Source organism: Trachemys scripta, chromosome 2 (assembly GCF_013100865.1).
Source record: "Trachemys scripta elegans isolate TJP31775 chromosome 2, CAS_Tse_1.0, whole genome shotgun sequence".
Classification (NCBI taxonomy): domain Eukaryota; kingdom Metazoa; phylum Chordata; order Testudines; family Emydidae; genus Trachemys; species Trachemys scripta.
Genome location: NC_048299.1, coordinates 186,144,470 through 186,168,671, shown reverse-complemented (window position 1 = coordinate 186,168,671; position 24,202 = coordinate 186,144,470). Strand labels below are relative to the sequence as shown.

Genomic DNA, 24,202 nt, shown 5'->3' with positions numbered 1-24,202 from the left:
ATAATTTAGAAAATCCTTATCTATTGAAATGAACTCATTAACCTACTTTACAAGCTAACTCTTAACTGGCAAAATAATTAGTACAGTAGAATCTCGGTTATGAAAACCTTGGGAATGGAGGTTGTTTGTAACTCTGAAATGTTCATAACTCTGAACAAAACATTATGGTTAGTCTTTCAAAAGTTTACAACTGAACAGTCACTTAATACATCTTTGAAACTTTACTATGAGGAAGAAAAATGCTGCTTTCCCTTTATTTTTTAGTAGTTTACGTTTAACACAGTACTGTACTATATTTGCTTTTTTATTTTTTTTTTCGTCTCTGCTGCTGCCTGATTGTGTATTTCTGGTTCCAAATGAGGTGTGTAGTTGACTGGTCAGTTCATAACTCTGGTGTTTGTAATTCTGAGGTTCTACTGTTTATGTTTCATACTGTTGAATTAGTACGCTGTAGTAAAGTTTTAACGAAGTACACTTACCACTCTACTCTTCCCCCTTTACTTTTCACTGCAGCACGTAGCTACACATACCCTATACCCACCGCCAGTGGTGTGTAGTGTAGACATAGCTTTAGTCTCCAAGGATTCTATTCAGTAGCTGTAATGGAGGTTCATATTTACACATCTGTGTGATTTGTCTCACTGTACATCACATTTTCAGAGTAATAAGAGTACATGATTCTGTATGTGAAGGGAAACACTTGTGGTGTGATTGATTTATGATGTAAACATCTTATAGAATATTAATTTAGTCCCTGTTTCCAGATTACGGGAGACATACATATCCTATATGATAAAATTTGTATCAATTTATGTCTGTCATGGCCAATGGCTGAAATCTCTTCTGTAATATCATTCCTTTACTCTGCCTGCCACTAAAGGTATTGTGCTAAGATAGGAAGATCTCTGCGGTTTTGCAATTTATACTACGGCTGGGATATTTTTTCTCCTGTATTACCATTGAACTAATGGGAAGCTAGAGTTATGTTCACTACTGACATTAGGAATCACTCTATGATGCCATTAAATATTCAGTTCTGTACTTAGGGAAAGAGATCAAACCGGATTTATTGGAAGTATTGTGTGTGGTCAGACCATTTGCCCAAGGATGATGAAACTAGGAAAGAAATGCAGCAAGACACAAGAAAAGGTTCTGGCATTTCCCAGCAGCAAACCTGCCAAATGTTCAGTACATGAAAGAACTAGGGGCCCCTCCTCTGATCTATTCCTTGAACGTGGATAGTGATGGGAGAAGAAAGGTCAGAGGGTGCTCATCAAGAGAAAAGGGATAGCTAAGTACGGAATGAAGAATAACAGAAAAAATGAGGAAAAAACAGGCAAAGATAATGAAGGCTAAAATATGGGCTAGGGATACTATAGGCTAAGGATTCTGTTTCCATCTTCATCTCCCCTCCTTCCCACAGCAAGGTTATTCCAAAATTCTGCTACTAGTGTCCATGACAGCTCTAGGAGGAAGTGGAAGGAATTTAACTGCAACAAAGGATTAGAAGAAACAGAGTGAACCAACTAAGACCATGTCTGCAGTAAGAAAATAACCTATTGTTGACAATGGATGTCAGCCATGGATCTAACCCTTATCCCACACCCAACTAAGGTGGAAAAAATGTGGCCATTAACATAGGCTTGGCCAAACCCCTTTTCAAGAGCTAAATACTGCACCCCTGCTAGACATTCTTGTGCACCAGGGATGAAATCCTGGCCCTACTGAAGTCAAAGGGAATTTTGCCATTGACTTCAATGAAACCAGGATTTCACCCAGTGTCTAGTTCCCTTCTGTTTTCATTGCAGACAGTAGTTTGATCAATCTGTTTTCAAGCCCGTTGAGGGCAGTGCCATCCAGGGAAGGGGGAAAAGCCCAAGGCTGACTCCTACTGTCAACAACAGGCTGTATTCATCATACAGTTCTTGAGTTCCCAAAAAGGGAGGACATTTCCACAGCTCTCACACCTTTTATTCAATCAGGAGGAATCAGGAATATATTCAGGCTCTCTGCCCAGATCTTGGTTCCTGGATTTGGGGGCTTTAAGGGGAAAGGTTGTATTTAATGAATTGGTCTTCTAACATTCTTTCCATGTTTGCACTCTGACCAAAATACTCCAGAAGACAAGTCAATTTCAAAATGGAAAAGGAGCAGCGGTGAACATTTTGTATGTCTGATGGTTTATAGGCTCACCGTTATAGTGTCTAAGCACTCAAACAGGTGAATGCAGAAAACTAATAAAGCAGTGGCTACAGCACTTGCTATATTACAGGCCTCACAATTAAAAAAACAAACAAACAAACAAAAAAACCCCACACACACTGTTTTAACCAACTGGCGGCAGGAAAATCTGAAAGCCTAACAAATACCTGAGCTGCTGAATACTCACAAATCCAGCTGAAGTCACTGGGAGCTGCATGCTCAGCACCTCTGAAAATTAGACTCACAAGAGATCAACCTCAGTGTATTCTACCACATTGGAAAAGCCTAATTACAGAAGCCAAGAGGTTAAAAAAAAATACTAAAACTGAGAAAATACTACACAAACAGTATTCAGAATCAGTCACTGAAATAACAACCACAAATTCACTTCAAGAGTATTTGCAAACCTTTTTATTAATTTTCTATAACCATTTATACAAATGGAGGGGAGGGATTTCTTACAGGAATGTTAATAGAAAGTGCAAGTCTCATGAATACTTATATGAACGTGCTTCATGTGACAGACATGCACCTGAAGTGTTCATATAGCCATTATTGACACACATGCTTTTCACACCTGTTTATGAAAGTTTTATTCATGTAATAAGAGAGCAGAAACAATGTCATGAGTTAGATGACTAGTCACACACCACAAATAATGAATAGCAAATAATCAATCACAGAGTTGAGTAGAATAATTTGTGAATAACTCATAAGCAGAAATATTTTTAAATAATGTGTTTGGCAACAATTATGAACAAATTCATAAAAATAGACAATTATTCATGAGTGGGGGAGAAGAGAGGCTACACTAATCAAGAGAATTCTCTGGATAGTTCACCCCAGCTCCCACCTGTTTTTGCGTGTGGCAAAAGTTGCCCTAAGGAGAATAAAGGCTTTCACCTATCACACACTTGAATTTGGGCACCAGTTTCACCTATTTCCCATGTTTGGTCCATCAAAGCTTTAACACATCTCTCTTGAGCTCCGGTATGTTCATACACAAAGCAGTGCCCCTAAGGGTTGGATCCACTTGTTTCTTTAAGTGTGTGTAATATAGGACAAGAGGGTCAAGAAAAGACTGACTTGTTAAATATGGAACAGCCAAGACCTGGATGCTGCTATTATTGCCAAAGGCTAAGACCTACCCCAAGCCTGCAATTCTTTACCTTCTGCTTAGGCTCAGGGTGCAAAATCCAGTTTAACAAATGGGGGAAACCCAGGTCAGTGGGGACCTGAGCAGTACCTTATCTATCAAGCTATCCCACATTATTACTAACAAGGTTTTGTTTTTCACTAAAACAAAAACCTTTATCAAAAGTATGTGGTGAGGAAAGGGGGTTATAGGCACAGACTAGAATACGAATAGCGGAAATTGTGATTTGCAAGGACAGCTGGACTGCCAGTCATTTTGATCCCTTGGGAGAAAGCAACCAAATAGCAGGAAATACTTCACTGAAGATAATCTTATGCAAATTCCAGTCACTAACAGTTCCTTGTATGGGGAAAAAATAGGGTGAACAATCACAGTTTATTCAGTCTATACAAGCTTCTGTTTGTCCAACTCAGCATGTGTCATTTTATACATCATACTGAAATGAGGAGGGAAAATAAAAAGGATGAGGTGATCACTTCACATGCTACCTGTCTGGAATGCCAAATACTCAACAAGGTTTGCAGAAGATTATGTGCACTACCTGGGAGCTGGAAATAAGAATAAAAGGATAAAATGAGAAAACGTCGTGTCTGAAATTTGCTGCAGTGCTTGCGGCATAGGTGTAGGGAAAAGTCACTGCATTAAAATCCTCTTTGGGTCAGTTTGTTTCCAATTCCATTGTTTCAAAAAGCTTAATCTTTGGAAGACAGTCAAACTGCAAATTTCAAAAGGAGGCAGGGAGTCACAGCTCCTGTCAGTCATCATATATTTTGTGGCTCTGGAAAAATATTATTTTAAGCTTGGATAGTATGTCTGCCTTATAATTCACTACCATATCCTAAAGCATTAAGGAAAGAGGATCTAAATCTATTTGCATTACTGTATATAGGGAACATGACACAACCAGATTACATGCAGTTTCCAATTAGCTTTAGCAGCCAGGCATTTGGGGCATGCTTATAAGGCCAGAGAATTGGTTTCAGAACAGATTTGTGGTGAGAGATAGGGATGGAACAACTGCTTGTATCCTAATTCCAAAGCATTAGTTGTAGCCTGAGGTTAATTCGTATTTTAATAGTCAAGGCTGGCTAACTATCAATATGAATCAAACTTTTCAAAGGGAGGAGGATTTAATGTAATTTTGCCCCGTTTCACTGCTTGAGAAATCAAGGCAGCATAAGTCTAGTTAATGCATTTTATTTAAAAATGACTCCTAGCTTGCAAAATGTTACCCGTGAATTAGTACGAGTGGGTGTACAGCGCTGAGCCTGCTTAGTACCAACTGTGATAGATTGAAGATCCAATTATAATGAAGTACTCCAGAAAGAAAACCCCCAATTGTTTCAATGCACTGAAAAACACACTTCTCGATTGAAGGTCTGAACTGTAGGTGGGCCTCCACCTATATTCTAAATTTACAGACATCCATAGATCAGGAACTTGCGCTCAGAGAAAATTCCACCTGTGAGAGGGCACCATGACGTAATTTGAATGGAAGGCACCTACACATCTGAGGACAGACTACGTATTTGCATGGAGTAATGCTGGGGAATTTGGGTAAAAGGCTTTTTATTAAGAGCAATCCTCTGTACATGATCTACTCAGTGATGGGGTTTTTGAGGGGTTTGCAGAGGGACAGGTGTTGGCACTCTCTCAACTTTTACATTCACATGATTGAGAATGTAGCTAACAGTTTGAAAAGGTATCAAAACAGCTGCGTGCTAGCACTGATCTAAGACTGCATGTGGTAAACTGTGGCTTGCCAGTTCAGCCTCAAATCTGTCCCCTACAATGTGCAAAAACACATACAAAAGGTGAACATGAAAATTTACCAAGAAATTGTAAAATTCCATTGTCTCTTTACCAAATCTACTTCCAATATGATGTCACATTAAGATACTATTATTGTATATTTAACGTATTCATTTTGGTAGTGCCCAAGGGCCAATCAAGACTGGGGGCCCACTGCGCTAGGCGCTGTACAAACACAGAGTACTAGACAGTCCCTGCCCCAAAGAGCTTACAATCTGACAGGCAAGAGAGACGCAGGGTGGGGGAAGGAGTAGAACACACCAGCAGAACAAAATGCGATGGCAGCAAGCAGCATAATAGTGCCACAGAATAAATAAATAAAATGTTATTTATGAGTTTAGTTAGGAGGGATAAGCTAGATGGAAAGAAAAGGGAAGGGGGACCAGGCAGGGGACAAGAGGGTAGGAGGGTGTGGCGTGAAGCTGAGGGGGCAAAGACTGTGAAGGAGAAGAGGAGAGGAGGAGGAGGAGTGTTGGAGCAAACAGCTCATCAGCACAGGGCAGAGAAAGTCCAGTCAAAACTGTAGAAAGTTCTCTGAATATCCAGAAGTCCCTGCTTTGGCTGCTTCTGCTTCTACCAGCTGGAGTCTCTGGCTGGTTCTTCTCTGCAGCCCACATTAGGGGGAGATAGCATCTGGGTCGTAGTGCCCCCAGCATGAAGGGATGTGTCTCCTCTGTACAGTATTGGGTAAAGGGGGATGCTGGGGTGAGGGGTGACCTTGTCTGGGTCCCACTTTACCTCCCTCCTCAGCGCAACATTCCCTGCTTTGGCATATGTAGCTTTATACACTACAAAGTCTTCTGCCCCTGTCCCCCACACACATTCGTTCCTACAAAATACAGTTATACATATAAACGGTAAGGTCTGCACCCACTTACATAACCAAAGAACACCAGTATGATGAGCACCTTTTGTAACAGGACAGATTCTGGTTCTATTCCCAAAAGCAATCTTCTGCTCAACACCACACTAACACAGAACCTACGGAACAGGCTCAGGCTACAGCCTCCTCGTTTCACACTCTGTATTACACATTTAACGAACAATACATGAAATCAGAAATATACATCCAGACACTCATTTTTATTACAAAGAAAACAAGAGACAAAGCTGTGACTGGGTGGGTGGTGGTCAGGTGAGGTCAAAGTGACAAATGAATGGTTATAAAGCAGTAGGGAATTGACTTTATCCCATAATTGTTCATTTCCAGATTGTTTTAAACAGTGAGTTTTTCTTAATGTAAATTTATCTTATTTCATTTATTTGCAAAAAACGGGCAGTTATGGTTGGGTGGGGGGGGTTGTAGAACTCCAATACTACACATATTTGGTCTGAACCGGTTTTGTTTGGAAATAATTAATAAGCACTATACACGGAATTGCTCTCAAGGCTACATTGATTTACAGTACTTCAGCTTGCACTGAAAAACAAATTAATAATTTGAATAAAGGAATGTTACTTAGTCAGCTGGTTATTAACCATTTTTCTTGCTCTGATTTTTTTATTTTAATGAGCTCAGCTGTTTTGACAGATTCTCATCATCAAGAACCCAGAGAAATGAATATAATTGGAAATTATCCAGATGTAGAACAAATGTAACGTTAACCACTGGTATCTGATCAATACTTCTGACTTGTAGTACATGTATTTCCTCTCATTGGGTCTGCACTTTCAGACTTTGTTAAGCTTTGGTGCTTTGTTCTCTCACAATATACTTTTGAGAGATGAAACAACGTCAATCAAAGCCAGGGTCTAAGCTCTCCAGTTCCATCTTCTCTGTGTGTTTACAAGCCTTATAGTTTTCTCCTTTTATTATAATCATCTGTGTTGACCAGACCTGCTGTAAGTACGAAGTATCTCTGCTCCTTCTCTGCAGACATTTTAGAAATGGTACAAGATGAGAACAATTCTCAAGAGGATTTGACAAAGTTTGAAAATGAGAAAAGAACAAGTGATGCACTGACATTCAATATATCTTTCCTTATCACAGACAGCTTACTACAAATATCCTTGCTACCACCATTTCCATTTTGATTTATAAGGGAGGTAGAAGAAAGGAAGTTAGCTGATCAAATTTAACAGTTCACAACAGCTATAAAAATAACCACAAACTGTAGTTTAGAAACCCTTCTGTTGTGTTGTCATCCCAATTCTTAGTGATTTGTGGAAAAACTATTTCATCTGTGCAATTTTAGTTCAGCCTTATGTAGTAATAGTGTGAACACATACTAAGCCATTTCAAGTCACCTTATTCCCATTCTTTTAAACATTTCTTCTTTCTGCTCATAACCCTACAAATAACTAATTTTAATCAATAAGCAAGACACAGGAATAATCTGTAGCCAGAACTCAAACCATAATTCAACAAAAACAAATTAAATCTGTAGACATTAAACATTTTATTGAATATGTTTATGATTTTCTAACAGTCAAACAAGATTTTTCAGCTTTCTAGTTTTTGCATTCAGATGACTCAAAAGCAAAATATATTCACTGAGTACTCCAAACAGTGAAACTAACGTGTTTTATCATCAAAAATAAACATCTCTGTGACAGTCATTCTAAAGTGTGTTTAAGTGCATGAGCTTACCACAATTAGAAATATAATTATGTTTATTTGTTAAAATAACACAACATTTAGTCTGATCCTGCAAACATGTACATAGCTAAGTATCTGAGTAGTTCCAGTAAAATTAAGCACATGCCTGACTGTCTAAAGAATCAGAGCCAGAAAGATTTTGATTTGCACAGCACAGGAGGAAAAGTGTAACAAGATAAACTTATTACAAATGCTATGTACTATTTCCAACAAGCTTACAGTATTGAGAACATTATGCATTGTGGAAGAAGATTTGGCTCTCTCAGTAGCCACTGCACAAGATGCAGTGGGAGAACATCTCTGGGGTAAGCTGAAGGGAGAACACCTTGGTCCCCAGGCCACATTCCAAAGGTTCCAGTGATCTTCAGCTCCTGTAATAAGCTCTCTGAATGAAAAAATGACTGAACAAAGTACTTAAATATTCCAGCACCACCTTGATATTTACTGTTAAAATTAAGAGGGACAAATCCTTAGCTGGTGTAAATCTGTGTAGCTCCATTTGAGTATGCACTGTTGTTGTAGCTGTGTCAGTACCAGATATTAGAGAGGTGGGTGAGGTAATATCTTTTATTGGACCAACTTCGGTTGCTGAGAGAGACAAGCTTTCAAACTACACAGAGCTCTTCCTCAGGTCTAGAGTTCGGTGTAGCTCACAAGCTTGTCTCTCTCACCAACAGAAGTTGGTTCAATAAAAGGTATTGCCGCACCCACCTTGTGTCTCTAGCTCCATTTAAGTCAATGGAGTTACACTATTTTATACGAGCTGAGGATATGGCACAAGAGAATTTATACACTATTCATTAAAAGAACTACAAATCAAGGAGGACATTCCGCAACAAAATGTACAAAAAAAAACAAGATCATAGGAAACAAATAAAGTAATTTATTTAAGCAGTAGGCCACCAATGACAACAGCAGGGTTAACATTTTGATGTAGCTTTCTTTAAAAAAGACAAATTTCTGCATTGCTACAGTCGATTTGGGGGAAAGGCCCTTTGGTTAAATCACTCTTTCATACCCATCGATCCCTTTTCAAGGCAATTTAAGCTTATTACATTAAACGAACACTATTATACATGTAATAAAATAAACATAACTACTGTTTTTATGCTTGCCTACCAGGTAAATTACCCTTTTAAAAGTTCTGTCACATAGTAGTTAAATATACACATTTAAAATTGTTGGCAGTTTCTCTTTTTCACTTAGATGAGTTTGTCTTCGAAAATGTATAAAAACAGAAAGCTTTCTTCATTTTTGGCTTTGCTTTTACTTACTAGTAGCAATATGTCAGAGATTGCCACAGCAGATCAGACTAGTTGTCCATCTAATCTAAACCAAAAGCACAACTCCAGTACCAGATGCCTTAGAGCAGTGGTTCCCAAACTTGTTCCATCACTTGTGCAGGGAAAGCCCCTGGCAGGCCAGGCCGGTTTGTTTACCAGCTGCGTCCGCAGGTTTGGCCAATCGCGGCTCCCAGTGGCCATGGTTCACTGCTCCAGGCCAATGGGAGCTGCTGAAAGTGGCGGCCAGCACATCCCTCGGCCCGTGCCGCTCTGCCAGCCACTCTGCTTCACTCCACTAGCCGTCCCGTGAGCCCCTCCAACCGTCCCACAAACTGCTCCGCTCTGCCAGCGGCTTAGCAATATATCTTCAGGCACCCCCATTAGTTAACACAGTTCTCAGTAATTTTAGCTCTTTAATGATTTCAGCTTGTAGTAGGGGATCCCCAGTGCTGGTGGCCCAAATTGAATTCAGCTCAGCAGCCTGTAACTAGACTCCTAATGGAATCAAAATTAGGTCTGATATTCAACAGGGGAGAGAGGAGGTGGTGCAATTGGTATTTCAGACCCTCAGAAGGAGCCCAACACCACCAAGTACAAATATCTGTCCCCAGCCTCTCTCAATTCACTGGGTTTTGGAACCCATGTCCCTTGTCTAGTGAGTGCTACTTAGTTGATGGCGAGTCCCTCTGTCATAAAACAGTTCCACTGGCCTTGATTCACATAATCAAGGTAACAACATTTTATTCTTCCTGCCCCAATAACAGACGAACTGGGGATCCCACAGCAGCCAAAGTGACCATTTGAGCTGCTGTGGGCTCATGCTAGGCAGGGTCGGTGTGCCTATGCAAACAAGTTCAGCCCCTGAAGTTCTTTTGCACAACTCACCACAATTCACCACCAGAGGTCAGGGTAGAGTTCATCCTGACTCTGCTTTTACATCTACAACCATACGAGGACCTGAAAAACATGCAAGCTCCTATCAGGCAATACATACATCATTATAGGATCCAGTTCATGCAAGCTGGGTTTGATTCTGCTGCCAAATAAATCAAGAGTAACTCCACTGAAGTCCATAGTTACAGCAGTGTAAGACAGATGTAAAGAGAATCAGGCCAACCACGGGCCTATTAATAGGAGGGCATATGGAACCTCAATCTTTGTTTCCAGACAGAGTAAGGCCATCTGCCATTCACTAGAAATTGACACTGAAAATGTACAAAAAATAGTTTGATGACCATGTATATCTATGTTTCTTTAGAAGGTGTCAAAACTATTGTTTGTATAATATGCACTTTTTAAATATTAAAAACAAAGTAGAAATATCTTGAGATGAATTTTATTATTCATAATATCACATTCTAGGATGCATATCCAATTTATCAATAAATCTATGCTTAAAGTAAATATTTAGGAATAACTATGATTCTGTATTTTTGGACAGACAAAATCCAACAATGTATTGCTGCCGCATCTAGGAGTGACTGAGATATTTATTATGACTGTTATGCAGCCACCTCTTTGTGAACTTTAAGTTGAGTTTGTCTCTGTAGGAGGTCGGACTCACCCCTGTGGCACCTCCTGCTGGTCATCCAGGGAATTAGCTCACCAGCCTCTAGAGCGCCCTCTGCAGGCCAGTGATCCACCTTCGTCTGCACTGGTCCCGGTGTCCCTCCCAGGACCCTGGTGCCCCTTGCTCTGGGTGCTGCCCCCTGGCAATAACCACACACGCTGGGTCTCCCCTCCCAGGGGAACCCCCACCCACTAACCCCACCTCACCTCAGGATAAGGACACTGCCAGTCACCAACTAGCCCCCACGCCCTGGGACAGACTGCAGTATAGGCCACTCATCATCGGCAAGGTTGGGTTTGGACCTGCTGCCTTGGCCTAGCCCTGGGCTGCCCTCTGCAACCCGCAGTGCCCCCTTGGCCTTCTGCTAGGCCGCAGCCTGGAGCTTTCCAGGCTGGAGCTCCCCAGCTCCTTAGCCTGTCCCCAGCCCTGCTCCACTACAGGTACCCTACGTCTAGCTCCCTACAGCCAGGCCCTTCTCTCCCTCGAGAGAGAGAGAGAGAGACTCTTGAGCTCCTGGCTCCCAACCTCTAATATAGAGCCAGCTGAGGCCAGCAGCGCGTAGCGGAGAGGCGCTCGAGGGGTCTTTCTTGGTCCCCTATCAGGGGGCCCATTACTGGGTGCACTATTCTATGGGGGAGGCCCGGTGCTACCTCTGCTGGGCGATAGGGCACGTCCGGAGGGACTGCCCCTTGGCCCGGCACGGAGAAGCGTCTGGGACCCCCGAGCCCCGGCAGAGTGCCAGCCCCACCATTGCTGGCGCCCCTGGTTGCCTGATACCTGGAGCCGCCCCTCCTCCTTCTCGGACCACCACTGCTCCCGCTCGGGCCCAAGGGGAACCTCCCCCACCATGCCCAGATGAGCGGGAGAGCCCCGCCTCTGCTACGTGCACTGTGGCGGGGCCCATAGAGGAGGGTGCGGTGGGGGTGTTGCTGGGCACGGGAGAGGGCCCTCCCCAGGGGGAATCCGCCCCCCCTCCTGCTACCCCATTGTTACCTCCTCTGGTCCTCAAGCCATCATCTCTGCCCCCCGACCCAATCCCTGTCACCCAGCCCGCAGACAATGCCATGGAGGGCTGGACCCTAGCACAGGGAAAGCGGGGCAAGCGGAAGACTCGAGCTCTGCTCCTGCCATCTGGTGCGGAGGCCCCCTGAAAAACTAGGAAGGGGGGCACCGCTGCCGAGCCTTCCGCCTTGCCCACGGGTACATTACACCAACCGTTGCTGGCTGGGGAAGGTGTGGCAGCACCGGAGAATCCCACCGTTGGTCCTCTGCGGTCCCTCCTTGCGGAGGCCCCCATTGAAACCCCTCCTGCCTCCTTGCCACCTGTACCTCCTGCGATGCCCGAGGAAAGTGTCGCCTTGGGTGCTAGCGGAGAAGACCCTGGGGTGGTGGGAGGCGAGCTCCCTTCTATCTATGAGGAGATCAAGGCCCTGGGTCACCCAGGGGGAGGACGACCCTCTGCCAGCGGGCCTCGATCTGGCCGACCTCACCCCAGCCCCCCCTTCTCCGTCTTCTGTTCCCCTACCTGCTGCTCCTGCTCCTACCTCAGAGGAACCCCTGGACTCTTTGACCTGCCCGGCTGCGGGTGCCACCCCGCTGATGGCTGCCAAGCCTGTTGAGGTGACAGCCGGTGCCTCGCGGCCGGGACCCGAGTTACCAGGGGTATCCCTCATTGGTATGGGGCAACCGAGTTCCTTCCTGGGTGGGGGCCCCGTTGAAAATTGTTCACCTCCTGTTGCCATGGCTGTTCCATCTGCCATAGAGCCTGAGCCCGGCATCACTGGGGATCCCCTCCCTAACCCTCAGACCCCTGAGCCCGACCAAGAGGATCTACCTTCCAGCAGTCCAGCTCCTGGGGCCCAGGATCCCACCTCTGTCCCTCTTCCCGACCCTACTCCTGCCCCTGGCCCTGCCCTTACTCCTGACCCGCTTCCTATCCCCTCCACCTCCCATGATGCTATTGCCGCCTCTGGGGATCTCTCCTCTTTCCCGGAGGATGACCCCCAGGGAGCGGCCTTTGTGTTCCCCAGTCCCGACCCACTAGGGGCTGCTATCCTCCCTCCGCCGCCGCCCCCCATTGAGCCGGGGTCTGAGGCGGACCATGTGACGCCGGTCCATCGGGCGCCACGTCGAGGGTCCACCCCTTGCCTGCCCGTATCAGTGGGCCATGGGGCCATGCCAGGGGCCCCAACGGGGGATGATCAGTAGCTAGTGACCCCACCCCCCCATACGCTGCGAGAAGAGCTGCGGGAGTTTTTAGAAGATGTCCGTGGCTCCCGCAATAATGTGCCGCTCGCTCTCCAGCGATGGGGGGATTTCCACCAGATCCTCCGGGCTGCGAGGGCCCTCATGGGGGAGGTTAAAAGGACTGGGAAGCAGAGTGCTGCGGCTTACCAGCGGGTCCGCAGCTTCTGTGACTCCTTGCTCACCTTCGGGGTGGGTCACGGTTTGCTGCGTGGCCCAATGGGGGCCGTGAGCGTCCCTGCCAGCGAGGATCCCCCCCCAGCCCTCCTCATGCCACCTATCACCTTTGCTACATTGAACACCCGGGGCTGTAGGGTGGGTCTCCGCAGGTGCCAGGTGCTCTCCTTCCTTCGGGGGGGGGTACTCTGTGGTTTTCCTGCAGGAGACCCACACGGATCCGGCCGCCGAAGACAGCTGGCGGCTGGAGTGGGGGGACAGGGTCTATTTTAGCCATCTCACAGTTCGTACGGCTAGAGTGGCTACCCTGTTCTCCCCCGACCTACGGCCCGAGGTTCTGGGGGTTGCCGAGGTTGTGCCGGGCCACCTGCTGCACCTCTGGGTCCGCATGGAGGGGCTTGTGGTCAATCTTGTCAACGTCTATGCCCCGACATCGGGCCCGGAGCGGCTGCCTTTTTATCAGCAGGCATCCGCCTTCCTCGGCTCCTTGGATCCTCGTGAGTGCCTGGTCCTGGGCGGGGACTTCAACGCTACCCTCAAGGAGCGGGACCGCTCGGCGACCGAGCAGTGCCCGGCCACCGCGGACGTCCTCCGGGAGATTGTGGAACATCACTCCCTGGTGGACATCTGGCACGACCACCACCCGGACGATGTCTCCATGTTCACCTATGTCCGGGTGGAAGCCCATCGGTTGTGCCACTCCCGGTTGGACCGCATTTACTTATCACGCTTCCATCTTTCACGGGCCCACTCCTCCGACGTGCGGCCAGCCCCCTTTTCAGATCACCATCTAATCACCGTGACGGCCTCTCTCTGTGTGGAGAGGCCGGGGCCGGCCTATTGGCACTTTAACAATAGCTTGCTGGAGGATGTGGGCTTTGTGGCGTCCTTCCGAGAGTTCTGGCTGGTCTGGCGAGGGCAGCGACGTGCCTTTCCCTCAGCGCGGTGATGGTGGGACCTAGGAAAGGTGCGCGCCTGGCTCTTCTGCCGCGACTACACCCGGGGCGCCAGCCGACAGAGGGATGCGGCAATAGAGCAGTTGGAATGGGAGGTCTTAGAGCTAGAGAGGTGTCTGGCCGCCAGCCCTGAGGAGCCATCCCTTTGCGGAGCGTGCCGTGAGAAGCGGGAGGAGCTCCGAGCCCTCGACGATCATCGGGCCCGGGGTGCTTTTGTCCGATCCCGCATCCGCCTCCTTCGGGAGATGGATCGCGGCTCCCGCTTCTTCTATGCCCTGGAGAAAAGGAGGGGGGCCAAGAGGCACGTCACCTGCCTCCTGGCGGAGGACGGCACCCGCCTCACGGATCCGGTGGAGATGTGCGAGAGGGCCAGGGCCTTCTACGCACACCTTTTCTCCCCGGATCCGACTGACCCTACCGCTTGCAGAGTGCTCTGGGATGGACTCCCGACGGTCAGCGCGGGCGACCGGGACCGGCTAGAGTTGCCTCTCTCTCTGGCCGAGTTCTCGGAAGCCCTCCGCCGTATGCCCACCAATAAATCTCCGGGCATAGACGGGCTGACCGTGGAGTTCTACCGCATGTTCTGGGACGTCCTCAGCCCAGACCTAGTCACCGTCTGGGCCGAGGCCTTGCAGAGCGGGGTCCTCCCTCTTTCGTGCAGGTGTGCTCGCCTTATTGCCGAAGAAGGGGGACCTCCGCTACTTACGGAATTGGCGTCCCATCTCGCTCCTCAGCACGGACTACAAAATCGTAGCCAAGGCCATCTCGCTGCGGCTGGGGTCCGTGCTGGAGGACGTGATCCAACCAGACCAGACCTACACCGTCCCGGGCCGTAGCATCTTTGATAACCTCTACCTGGTCCGGGATCTTTTGGAACTTGGGTGTAGGGATGGTCTGTCGTTCGCCCTCCTGTCCCTGGAACAGGAGAAGGCGTTCGACAGGGTGGACCACGGGTATCTCCTGGGCACTCTGCAAGCGTTGGGTTTCGGACCTCAGTTTGTGGGTTTTCTCCAGGTGCTGTATGCTTCCGCAGAGTGTCTGGTCAGGCTCAACTGGACCCTGACCGAGCCAGTCAGCTTCGGGCGGGGAGTGCGGCAGGGGTGCCCCCTCTCGGGCCAGCTGTATGCTCTGGCGATCGAGCCCTTCCTCTGTCTCCTCCGCAGGAGGTTGACGGGGTTGGTGCTTCGGGAGCCGGAGCTGCGGTTGGTCCTGTCGGCGTACGCCGACAATGTGCTCCTCGTGGTCCAGGACCCGGGCGACTTGGCACGGGTGGAGGCTTGACAGACCGTGTACTCGGCAGCCTCCTCTGCCCGGGTCAACTGGGTCAAGAGCTCTGGCCTGGTGGTAGGGGCCGGGTGGCAGGCGAGCTCCCTCCCACCCGCGCTTCAGGCCATCCAGTGGAGCGCGGGTCCGCTGCTCTATCTCGGCGTTTACCTTTCTGCCACGCATCCATCTCCGCTGGAGAACTGGCAAGGTTTACAGGGCAGGGTGACGGAGCGGCTCCGGAAATGGACAGGACTACTCCGGTGCCTCTCCCTTCGCGGGAGGGCACTAGTACTCAATCAACTAGTCCTGTCCATGCTCTGGTACCGTCTCAACACCCTGGTCCCGGCCCCGGACTTCCTGGCCGACCTCCGGAGGGTGATTCTGGAGTTCTTTTGGCCAGGACTGCACTGGGTCTCTGTGGGGGTCCTCCATCTGCCCCTGGAGGAGGGAGGGCAGGGCCTGAAGTGCCTCCGCACTCAGGTCCATGTCTTCCGTCTCCAGGCCCTGCAGAGGCTCCTTTATGGTGCAGGTAGTCCAGCGTGGAGAGTACTGGCGCACATCTTCCTGCGCCGCTTCCAAGGGCTCCGATATGACCGGCAGCTCTTTTATCACGATCCGAGAGGTCTTCCGTGAGACCTCTCCGGGCTGCCGGTCTTCTACCAGGACCTCCTCCGGACCTGGAAACTGTTCTCAGCGACCAGGTCCGTGGCGGCCACCGGGGGGGCAGATCTCCTCGCGGAGCCCCTGCTACACTACCCCCAGCTTTCGTGTGCAGGTGGCAGAGTAACCCACGGTGCACCAGAGGTTGGTCCTGGCAGACGTCACTAAAGTCGGAGACCTCCTGGACTACGAACAGGGAGTCTGGCTGGATCCCCTGACGCTCGCTCTGCGCATGGGGCTCTCCAGGCCTTGTACTCCCCGGCGCGTACTTCAGGAGGTGAGGGCCGCTTTGCCGCCCGCTGCTCGGGTCTACCTCGACCAGGTCCTGTGCGAGGGCATGCCCTGCCCTTCCTCCACCCCTGGTCCTCCGGACCTTTCATCAGGCCCCTGCCCCGTGGACACAACCGGCCTCCCCGCCCCTTCTCAGTGAGCCGGCTGCATGACTTGCAGCCGGTTCGTTTCCTGACCGCGCCAAGGAAACATCTATACACGCTCGTGCTCCATACTCTTCACTTCCTCACCCTCGTGTCCCGCCCCGATACGAAGTGGCGGGATCTCCTGCCACCTGTCGAGGGTGAGAAGCCCCGGTGGGCCAGCCTCTATTCCACCCTGGTCCCAAGGCCTGCCGGGGATATCAGCTGGCGGCTCCTTCATGGGGCCGTGAGCCCGGGCGTGTACTTGGCGCGGTTTACCTCTGTCCCGGACACCTGTCCTTTCTGCGGTGTGAGGGAGACCCTGGCCCACGTTTACTTAGAGTGTGCCAGGTTGCAGCCCCTACACCGGCTCCTCACCGACATTATGTTGCGTTTCTGGTTACACTTTTCCCCTCACCTTCTCATTTAGGCACTCCCTATCCGTGGCCCCACGAAGTCACGGGACCTCCTGGTCAACTTCCTCTTGGCCCTGGCTAAACAGGCCGTCTATAAAACCAGGGAGAGGAGGTTGGCCAATGGAGGTTCCTGTGACTGTGGGGCCTGTGTCCGATCCTCTGTCCGTTCACGTATCCGGGCAGAGTTCCTCTGGGTGGCGTCCACTGGCTCCCTTGACACCTTTGAGGAGCAGTGGGTGCTGTCCGGGGTCCTCTGCTCGGTGTCCCCGTCTGGTTCCCTTCTTTTGACCCTTTGACCGCACTCCTGTCCCTGTTTTTACATTAGTTGTCCCCCGTAATCATTTGGGTTTTAGGCCCTGTGGGTCCTCCCCTTAGGCTTCACCCGCCCACTTCCCGGAACCCAATATGTACAGTCTCATACTGCTAAGAATCAAGATCCCCAACTTGTCCTTTTCTTTGATGTGAAGAGGCAAACCAGCGAGGTCTGTCATACCAGCCTCCTTTTTTTCTTCAGGCTCTCCTCTCCCTTGGTGCTGTTTATAGCTTTCCTATCCACCATCAGAGTGAAATCAAGATGATCTTGGTCAGTTTTGCTGCTATCTACAAGCTTCTGAATAGCAGAGGCGGAAATGGAAATGACCAGAGTGTGTTAATTTAATAATGTTACTAACTCATAAGCAGGGCCATTCCTAGACATTTTGGTGCCCTACGCAGCCTCCGCGGGAGGGGGTGGGGGCTGGCCCCAGGCCACCACGGGTGGGGGGGGGAAACTCCCCCCAGCACAAGCCAGCAGAGCAGAGTGGGTTGGGGCCAGGTCGCTCCACTTCCTGCCGCCCAGTGAGTGCAGGGCAGGCCCAACCGTGCACTCACGGGGCGGCAGAAAGTGGAGTGACCCTGCCCCAGCCCGCTCCGCTCTGCTCCCCTGGCTCCCAGCCTTGGGACTGGGGAGGCAGGGGGGAACGGCTGCACTCACTGGTGACGCGACTGGGAGCCGGCGGCACGGAGCAGGCTGGGGCCGGGTGGCTCCGCTTCCCACTGCCTGGTGGGTGCAGGGCGTGCCCAATCCCTGCTGGTGTCCCCCGCCATATTGCTCAGGGGATGGGGTGGAGTGTGGGCGGGGCTGGAGTGGAGCAGGGGCGGGAAGAGGCGGAGCAGGGGCAGGGTCAGCTTTCCTGGGCGGCTCAGCCGGCCAGGGGATTGGGCTGGCTGCTGGAGCAGCACACAGCTGTGTAGGGCACCAGGAAATTTGGTACCCCAAATTTCCTGGTGCCCTACGCAGCTGCATACTTTGCGTATGCGTAAGGACGGCCCTGTTCATAAGTAGTAAGAAATGCACAGGAGTTGTTGGTCTGAAGACCCAAAAAGACAGCAGGACTGCATTGATTTACTTTATTCCAAACATCTTCACAACCCTAACAGCTAGGAACATTATTTTTAAAATTAAAAGCTAGTTAGCTTAGGGTTAATTCTGTTCCCAACTTTGCTGCGGGTAAGTGGATTTTTCATGCCCTGGAAGAGGTCTGAACATAATCGGAATGGAAAGTAGTTTCTTTTGGGATTCAACATTTGTAGAATCCAAGTAGCTACTGAGAGTTAACCTATAATAAAATTGTTCCCAGTTTAACTGTTATCCACTTTCAGTGTGTGCAAGTTGATAAATGATAAGGCTATTAAAGACTTTTTATCCCTTTCCCCATGGGCTCCCTTAATAAAAAAATGGTAGATAATTAGATTTCTATCAGTTTTTAGAGACTACAGCAAGTATATTTTCTTGACCAGTTTTTATTATGCTGTCACATTGTGTTTGTTACACTGTTTCTTTTGCATAACATAGCATTTTTAGTTGAAAAGACATTTAAATTAATGACAGGTTTCAGAGTAGCAGCCGTGTTAGTCTGTATCCGCAAAAAGAACAGGAGTACTTGTGGTACCTTAGAGACTAACTAATTTATTAGAGCATAAGCTTTCGTGGACTACAGCATAATATATGCATCCGAAGAAGTGGGCTGTAGTCCACGAAAGCTTATGCTCTAATAAATTAGTTAGTCTCTAAGGTTCCACAAGTACTCCTGTTCTTTTTATTTAAATAGAAGTTCTCATGTGTTTTACACTGGAAATATAAAATATTAATACAACAAATTCATTTCAAGTCAGTACTTGTAGAAGATTGTAACCATCCACTGGCTGTTTAGTGGCCAATGTAAAATGAGTTTGGTGGTTTCATACCAGGTCTTAAGAGGACAAGTGTGTTCACATCACAAAGTTATCAATGCAACCGGACCTAATCTGCACCCTAGTGAAGTGAGGCCAAAGGCTGAAAGGATACGGAAGCTGAACTATCCTTTCTCCACTAAAGGTAGTCCTTCGAAGTCAGACATGAGACACACTGGTAAAGCAGTTTGAGCTCCTGCTGCCCATGCACCACTTGTCTGTGCATAGAGCACTTCAGTGTCTGTTACTCCAGCACCTCTCACACCACACAGTTTGCTAAAAATGAAGGTTTCTGTTTTGTTTTTTAAGTCAAAAACACTACCAATGAGGATATGAAACTCATGCTTTGAAATGATCATTTAACCTATTATTGGCAAACTTGCTTTTTTTCCCTCCAAGAGTTATATAGACTCAAAGACTTTAAGGCCAGAAGGGACCATCATGATAATCTAGTCTGACCTTCTGCACATTGTTGGCCACAGAACCTCACCCACTCACTCCTGTAATAGACCCACAACTTCTGGCTGAATAACTGAAGTCCTTAAATCATGATTTAAAGACTTCAAGTTACAGAGAACCCACCATTTACACTAGTTTAAACCTGCAAGTGACCTGTGTCCCATGCTGTAGAAAATGGCAAAAAAAAGCCCAGGGTCTCTGCCAACCTGACCTGGGGGGAAATTCCTTCCCAACCCCCAATATGGTGATCAGTTAGACCCTAAGCATGTGGGCAAGACCCACCAGCCAGACACCTGGGAAAGAATTCTCTGTTGTAACTCAGAGCCCTCCCCATCTAGTGTTCCATCACTGGGATATTTGCTGGTGATATTTGCTGCTAGCAGTCGCAGATCAGCTACATGCCATTGTAAGCAGTCTCATGCCCTCCATACATTTATCATGCTCAAACTTGAAGCCAGTTAGGTTTTTGCCCCCTGCCACTACCCCTAACCTCTTTGTTACTCTTATTAAAAACTGAAGCAAAGTATTTGTTTAGGCATTGGGCTATGCCTAGTTTATCTTTAATCTCCACCCCATCCTCAGTGGTCCCACTTCTTCTTTCCTTGGTTTCTTTTTATTTATATGGCTATAGAACCTTTTGCTGTTGGTTTTAATTTCCTTTGCAAGATCCAACTCTGCTTGGTTTTTGGCAGCTCTCGCTTTATCCCTATACTTTCTGACCTCCAAGAAGTAGCTTTCTTTGCTGATCCATCCCATCTTCCATTCCTGGAATGCTTTCTGCTTTCTCTTAATCACCAGTTTGAGATTTGTTCATCCAGCTTGGTCTGCAACTCTTCCCTATGAATTTTTTCCCCTTGCTTGGGGTGCAGGCTTCAGATAGTTTCTGCAGAGCATGTTTTTCAGCAGCAAAGAGTTGGATTAATCAGGATAACTTCCTTTCCTAACCCAATTCATGCAGAAAATGCCTTCAGAATATGACAAAGATTCCTGGCTGGACCCTCATATTTGTGATTTCTTATGGACAGGTGCCCACTGTGTGATAAGATATATTTTGTGGTACATGATAGTCTGAAAAGTCTCACTTCTCAAAGATACCTCATGCTATAGAGCCAAATGCTCTATTTTTAAACTAAAACAGAGAATTAAACATTTCTTTCAATATAATTTAATTTTTATATTTCAGTGCAATTTCATACTGTACCTTAAAGAAACTTTTCTTTGTACTGAAGAAGTAAATGACTGTTTAGCCAGACAGACAACCCATTGGTGATAGACTGGAACATTTTTCGAGGAAATGAAGTTTCATCAAAGCTGAAATGTTTTGTGAAGATGTACCCATTTCAACATACAATATTTATCGGGTGGCGGGAGTGGTGTGGTGTGGGGGAGAGAGAAGGCTCCTCATCTTCAAGGGTGTGCGCAGGGATTTAAATGTGACTACTTTTGGGGTGGGCACTTTAAACACTAGCCCCTCACTCAATGCCTCCAGGCCCTGCTGTTTCCCCTACCCCCCGGCTCCTGCTGCCTCCCCAGGTTCCCCACCTATCCCCGGGTGCCCCACTGCCTCTTCCCTCCCCCTCATTGTCTCCAAATACTTACTGGAGGCTGCGGGCGAGGAAGGGTCAGAGCTCAGCAGGCTTCCCAGCCCCCTCTCACAGAACTCTGCTGCCAGCCCAGCTTCCCTGCTCTGGGCGCCATCTAGTGGGGCTCAGCGATAGCATTAGCTGGAGTGCCTTTCCCAGGCACATCTCTTCAGCGGAGCTCAGACTGACTCCCACCCTGGAGGGGTTTGGGGGAGGGAATCCCAGGGCGGCGGCCGGGGCAGAAGCTACGGACGGTGGCAGAGATGATTATTGGGGAGTCCCATACTCCTGCTTGCACCCCTTGCGCATGCCCCTGCCCATCATTATAAAATAGCCAGGAAGGGCAATTGCAGGGGAGTGGGATGGGGAGGGGGAAGGAGAATAAGGATGTGGCAGGGTCTGAAGCAGAGAAGCAGAAATAATGTTTACTGGTCACTAAAAATGTGCAGACATTTTGTTTCCTGATTAGGCGAGGTTACACAGACGTCAAACTGTAAACATATTGCTGAACCAGACCAGCTTTTCTATTTTCTTTACTTAGTACCTTTGAATTCAAAGAAAACAGTAAACAAGTTTAAAAATTAAATTAACAAAAAGAATCACTATATCTGTAGTACAAAGGACAAATACTTAAACTCAGCGATTGTTTAAATATTTGGCTCATATATGCAAGTTAATATAGAGACAGGAGACAAAAACACATATTAAAGCAAATCACAATTTGCCACATTTAAAAACAAGTCACAGAAGACAACAAATAAGTAATTATGGTCGGACAATCTTATCTGTAATAGGAAGCACTTGGAAACAACGCAAAATGTATCTATTTGTAACAAACTACACATGAACGTTATCTACATTACTAAAAAGACACAGTTGTGCCAGTGCCACATCTCCCTCAGGCAAAACTCCCAACGGATTTCAAGTAAAGCATACAGGATTGGACTCCAAAAGGTACAACCAAGTAGCCTGAAACATATAAAACACAATTTTCAAACAAGTGCCTACAGATAGATACTAAAAGTCATATTTTAGGTATCCATCATTTCTACTTAAGTAACTGAATCTTAACTATGTCAATAGGAGCTGATGACGCTCAGCTCCTCTGGGGAAAAAAAATCAGACCCCTTATTTAGGGGCCAACATATCACTTTCAGTTCCTAACTAAAGGCTTCAGTGTTTTCAGACATGGACCACAATACATGCAACCAAATTAAAACAACTGCATTTTTCCCTCTGACCCAACAGCAACTTTAACAGTCAACTTTTAAGAAAAGGGTCTATAGAAGTCTTTCCCTTGGCAAAAGCCTTCTTCCCCACATTGGTCATCCTTGTGCCTTTCAATCTAAATTCTTAAAGTGCCTACCACAGTGAATTTTAAATGATAAATTATGATTAAAAATACCTCCACTGCATAAGTTTGGTCATTTAGCAATAGTTTCTCATCATTATCTAAAGGACAATTATCTAGAGGCTCATTCAACAACACTCTGGCACTGTTTTGTTACTTCAGACTTCACGGAGTTGAGTTTTTCAAGGTGGTTTTTAAGTTCTTAGAAACAGTATAGAACATACAAATATGGAGAGAGAACACAGTCATATTTACAATAGCTGTTTCAGAAGCAGCATTACATATCTGACTATGCCAGATAAGATTGTATTGAGTGACACTGATCTTTTCACCCTTATCATGCCCAGTACTTGCAACAGAGACTAGCACACATCATGGTGTTTCACAGGAAAGCTATTACTTTTTATGTTTAAACTTCTCTCCCCAATAATAAAAGTGAAAACAATAATAAAAATAAATAAGTGACTACACTTCCTAGTTTTCAGTAAATAAAGCACAAAACAACTTGTAGCACCTGGATTGTGGGGTTCATTTCAACCTTAATCCCCGCCCCCCCCCCCAAAAATCAACTAAATACCAGCAGGGAAAGTAACTGCTCAAATTATTAGAATCAGTATTTTGTTCCAAACCAGTGGTTAACTTTTTCAATGCTTAGATAAAGAACCAGATTGACTATATAGTATTCCTTGGTTTCTTCTATCCAAACCAGCTCAATGTGGACTTTACCCTCTGAATCCACATAGTTTAAGTCATAGTTGTGGCCCATATAGTCATAAAGGCAGGATGCCTTGGAAGAAAGTTTCATGTAGACTGGGGCACTGAAACACCAGAAGGGTTTTTCGGTTTCATCCAAGAGGGTCACATCCATCACGTAACAGTTCTAAAAACATAAGGAAAAAACATTATCTTTCTATGTGCAACATATATCATAATTACCATAGGGCTACATCTCATAGTCCTTGCACAGTTAGGCAGAATTACCACTGATGTTAGGGGGAATTCTCCCTGATTTAGGGCTGTACAGACTGCAAGATTTGGCACATAGGTATATAGTCAAAGTAAAATTCACAGCACTTCAATGGCCACTGTAAAAGGACTGCAAACTATTTAACTGAAAAGGTTTCCAACCAATAGGATTATAGTCTACGCATGCCATTGGTAGCCTCCCACCAAGCACATGGTGATACCAGCTAATACCATAAGCAATGTTTTAAACATTTTTTTAAAATATTTAAAACTATATCTATAAATAATCACAATTAGTGTGCTATTAGTTAAAATAGTAAGATGTCCACCATTATGAGCAAACTTGTGGAGTTTAATCTTTGGCCCAGGACTTCCATGGACCAGGCAATATCCCAAAGCAGGCGCAAAGAGTTCCATGACTGTAGAAAAATAAACAGAGACGTGCACAAAACAGAGATCAGCCTTTAAACTAAAAATACTGCAAGACATCCCTCTGCTTAACCTTCTAGGAATGGGCAGAGGCTGTAGTGGTCTTTGATTCCCAAAGGGACAAATACGATATTTTAATCTTCCTTTTAAATGATATACTAAAATTAAATAAAATACTTAAAAAGGATTCTTTAAAACAATGTATAAAAATATTACACAAGACTATAAAATATCAAGGTGTACATCAGTCAACATATGGAATTCTTGGGTGTTTTGATGCAAGAAGTATTTACAGGCTTGTACATTATCATTCTTCAGGTATACAAATACTTAGCAGACATACATAGCAGGTGATGTGTCACTGCCAATCGGCAATGAGTTCAGAATTGTTAAAACTATTCCTGGACTCTGAACGAGAATATACATTTTCACTTTTATGGGTCACACCA

The 24,202-nt window shown here is 46.8% G+C and overlaps 1 protein-coding gene across 1 annotated transcript in view; it reads right to left on the bottom strand.

Annotated features, from left to right (window-relative positions):
* Positions 1-21,026: 21,026 nt before the first annotated feature.
* FBXO15 (F-box protein 15) overlaps positions 21,027-24,202 on the bottom strand; it is a 49,345-nt gene continuing 46,169 nt past the window's right edge. Inside the window, exon 10 of the mRNA XM_034762520.1 lies at positions 21,027-23,238. Coding sequence (XP_034618411.1) covers positions 22,969-23,238 — 270 coding nt within the window. The 3' untranslated portion in view covers positions 21,027-22,968. The remainder of the gene's footprint in view (positions 23,239-24,202) is intronic.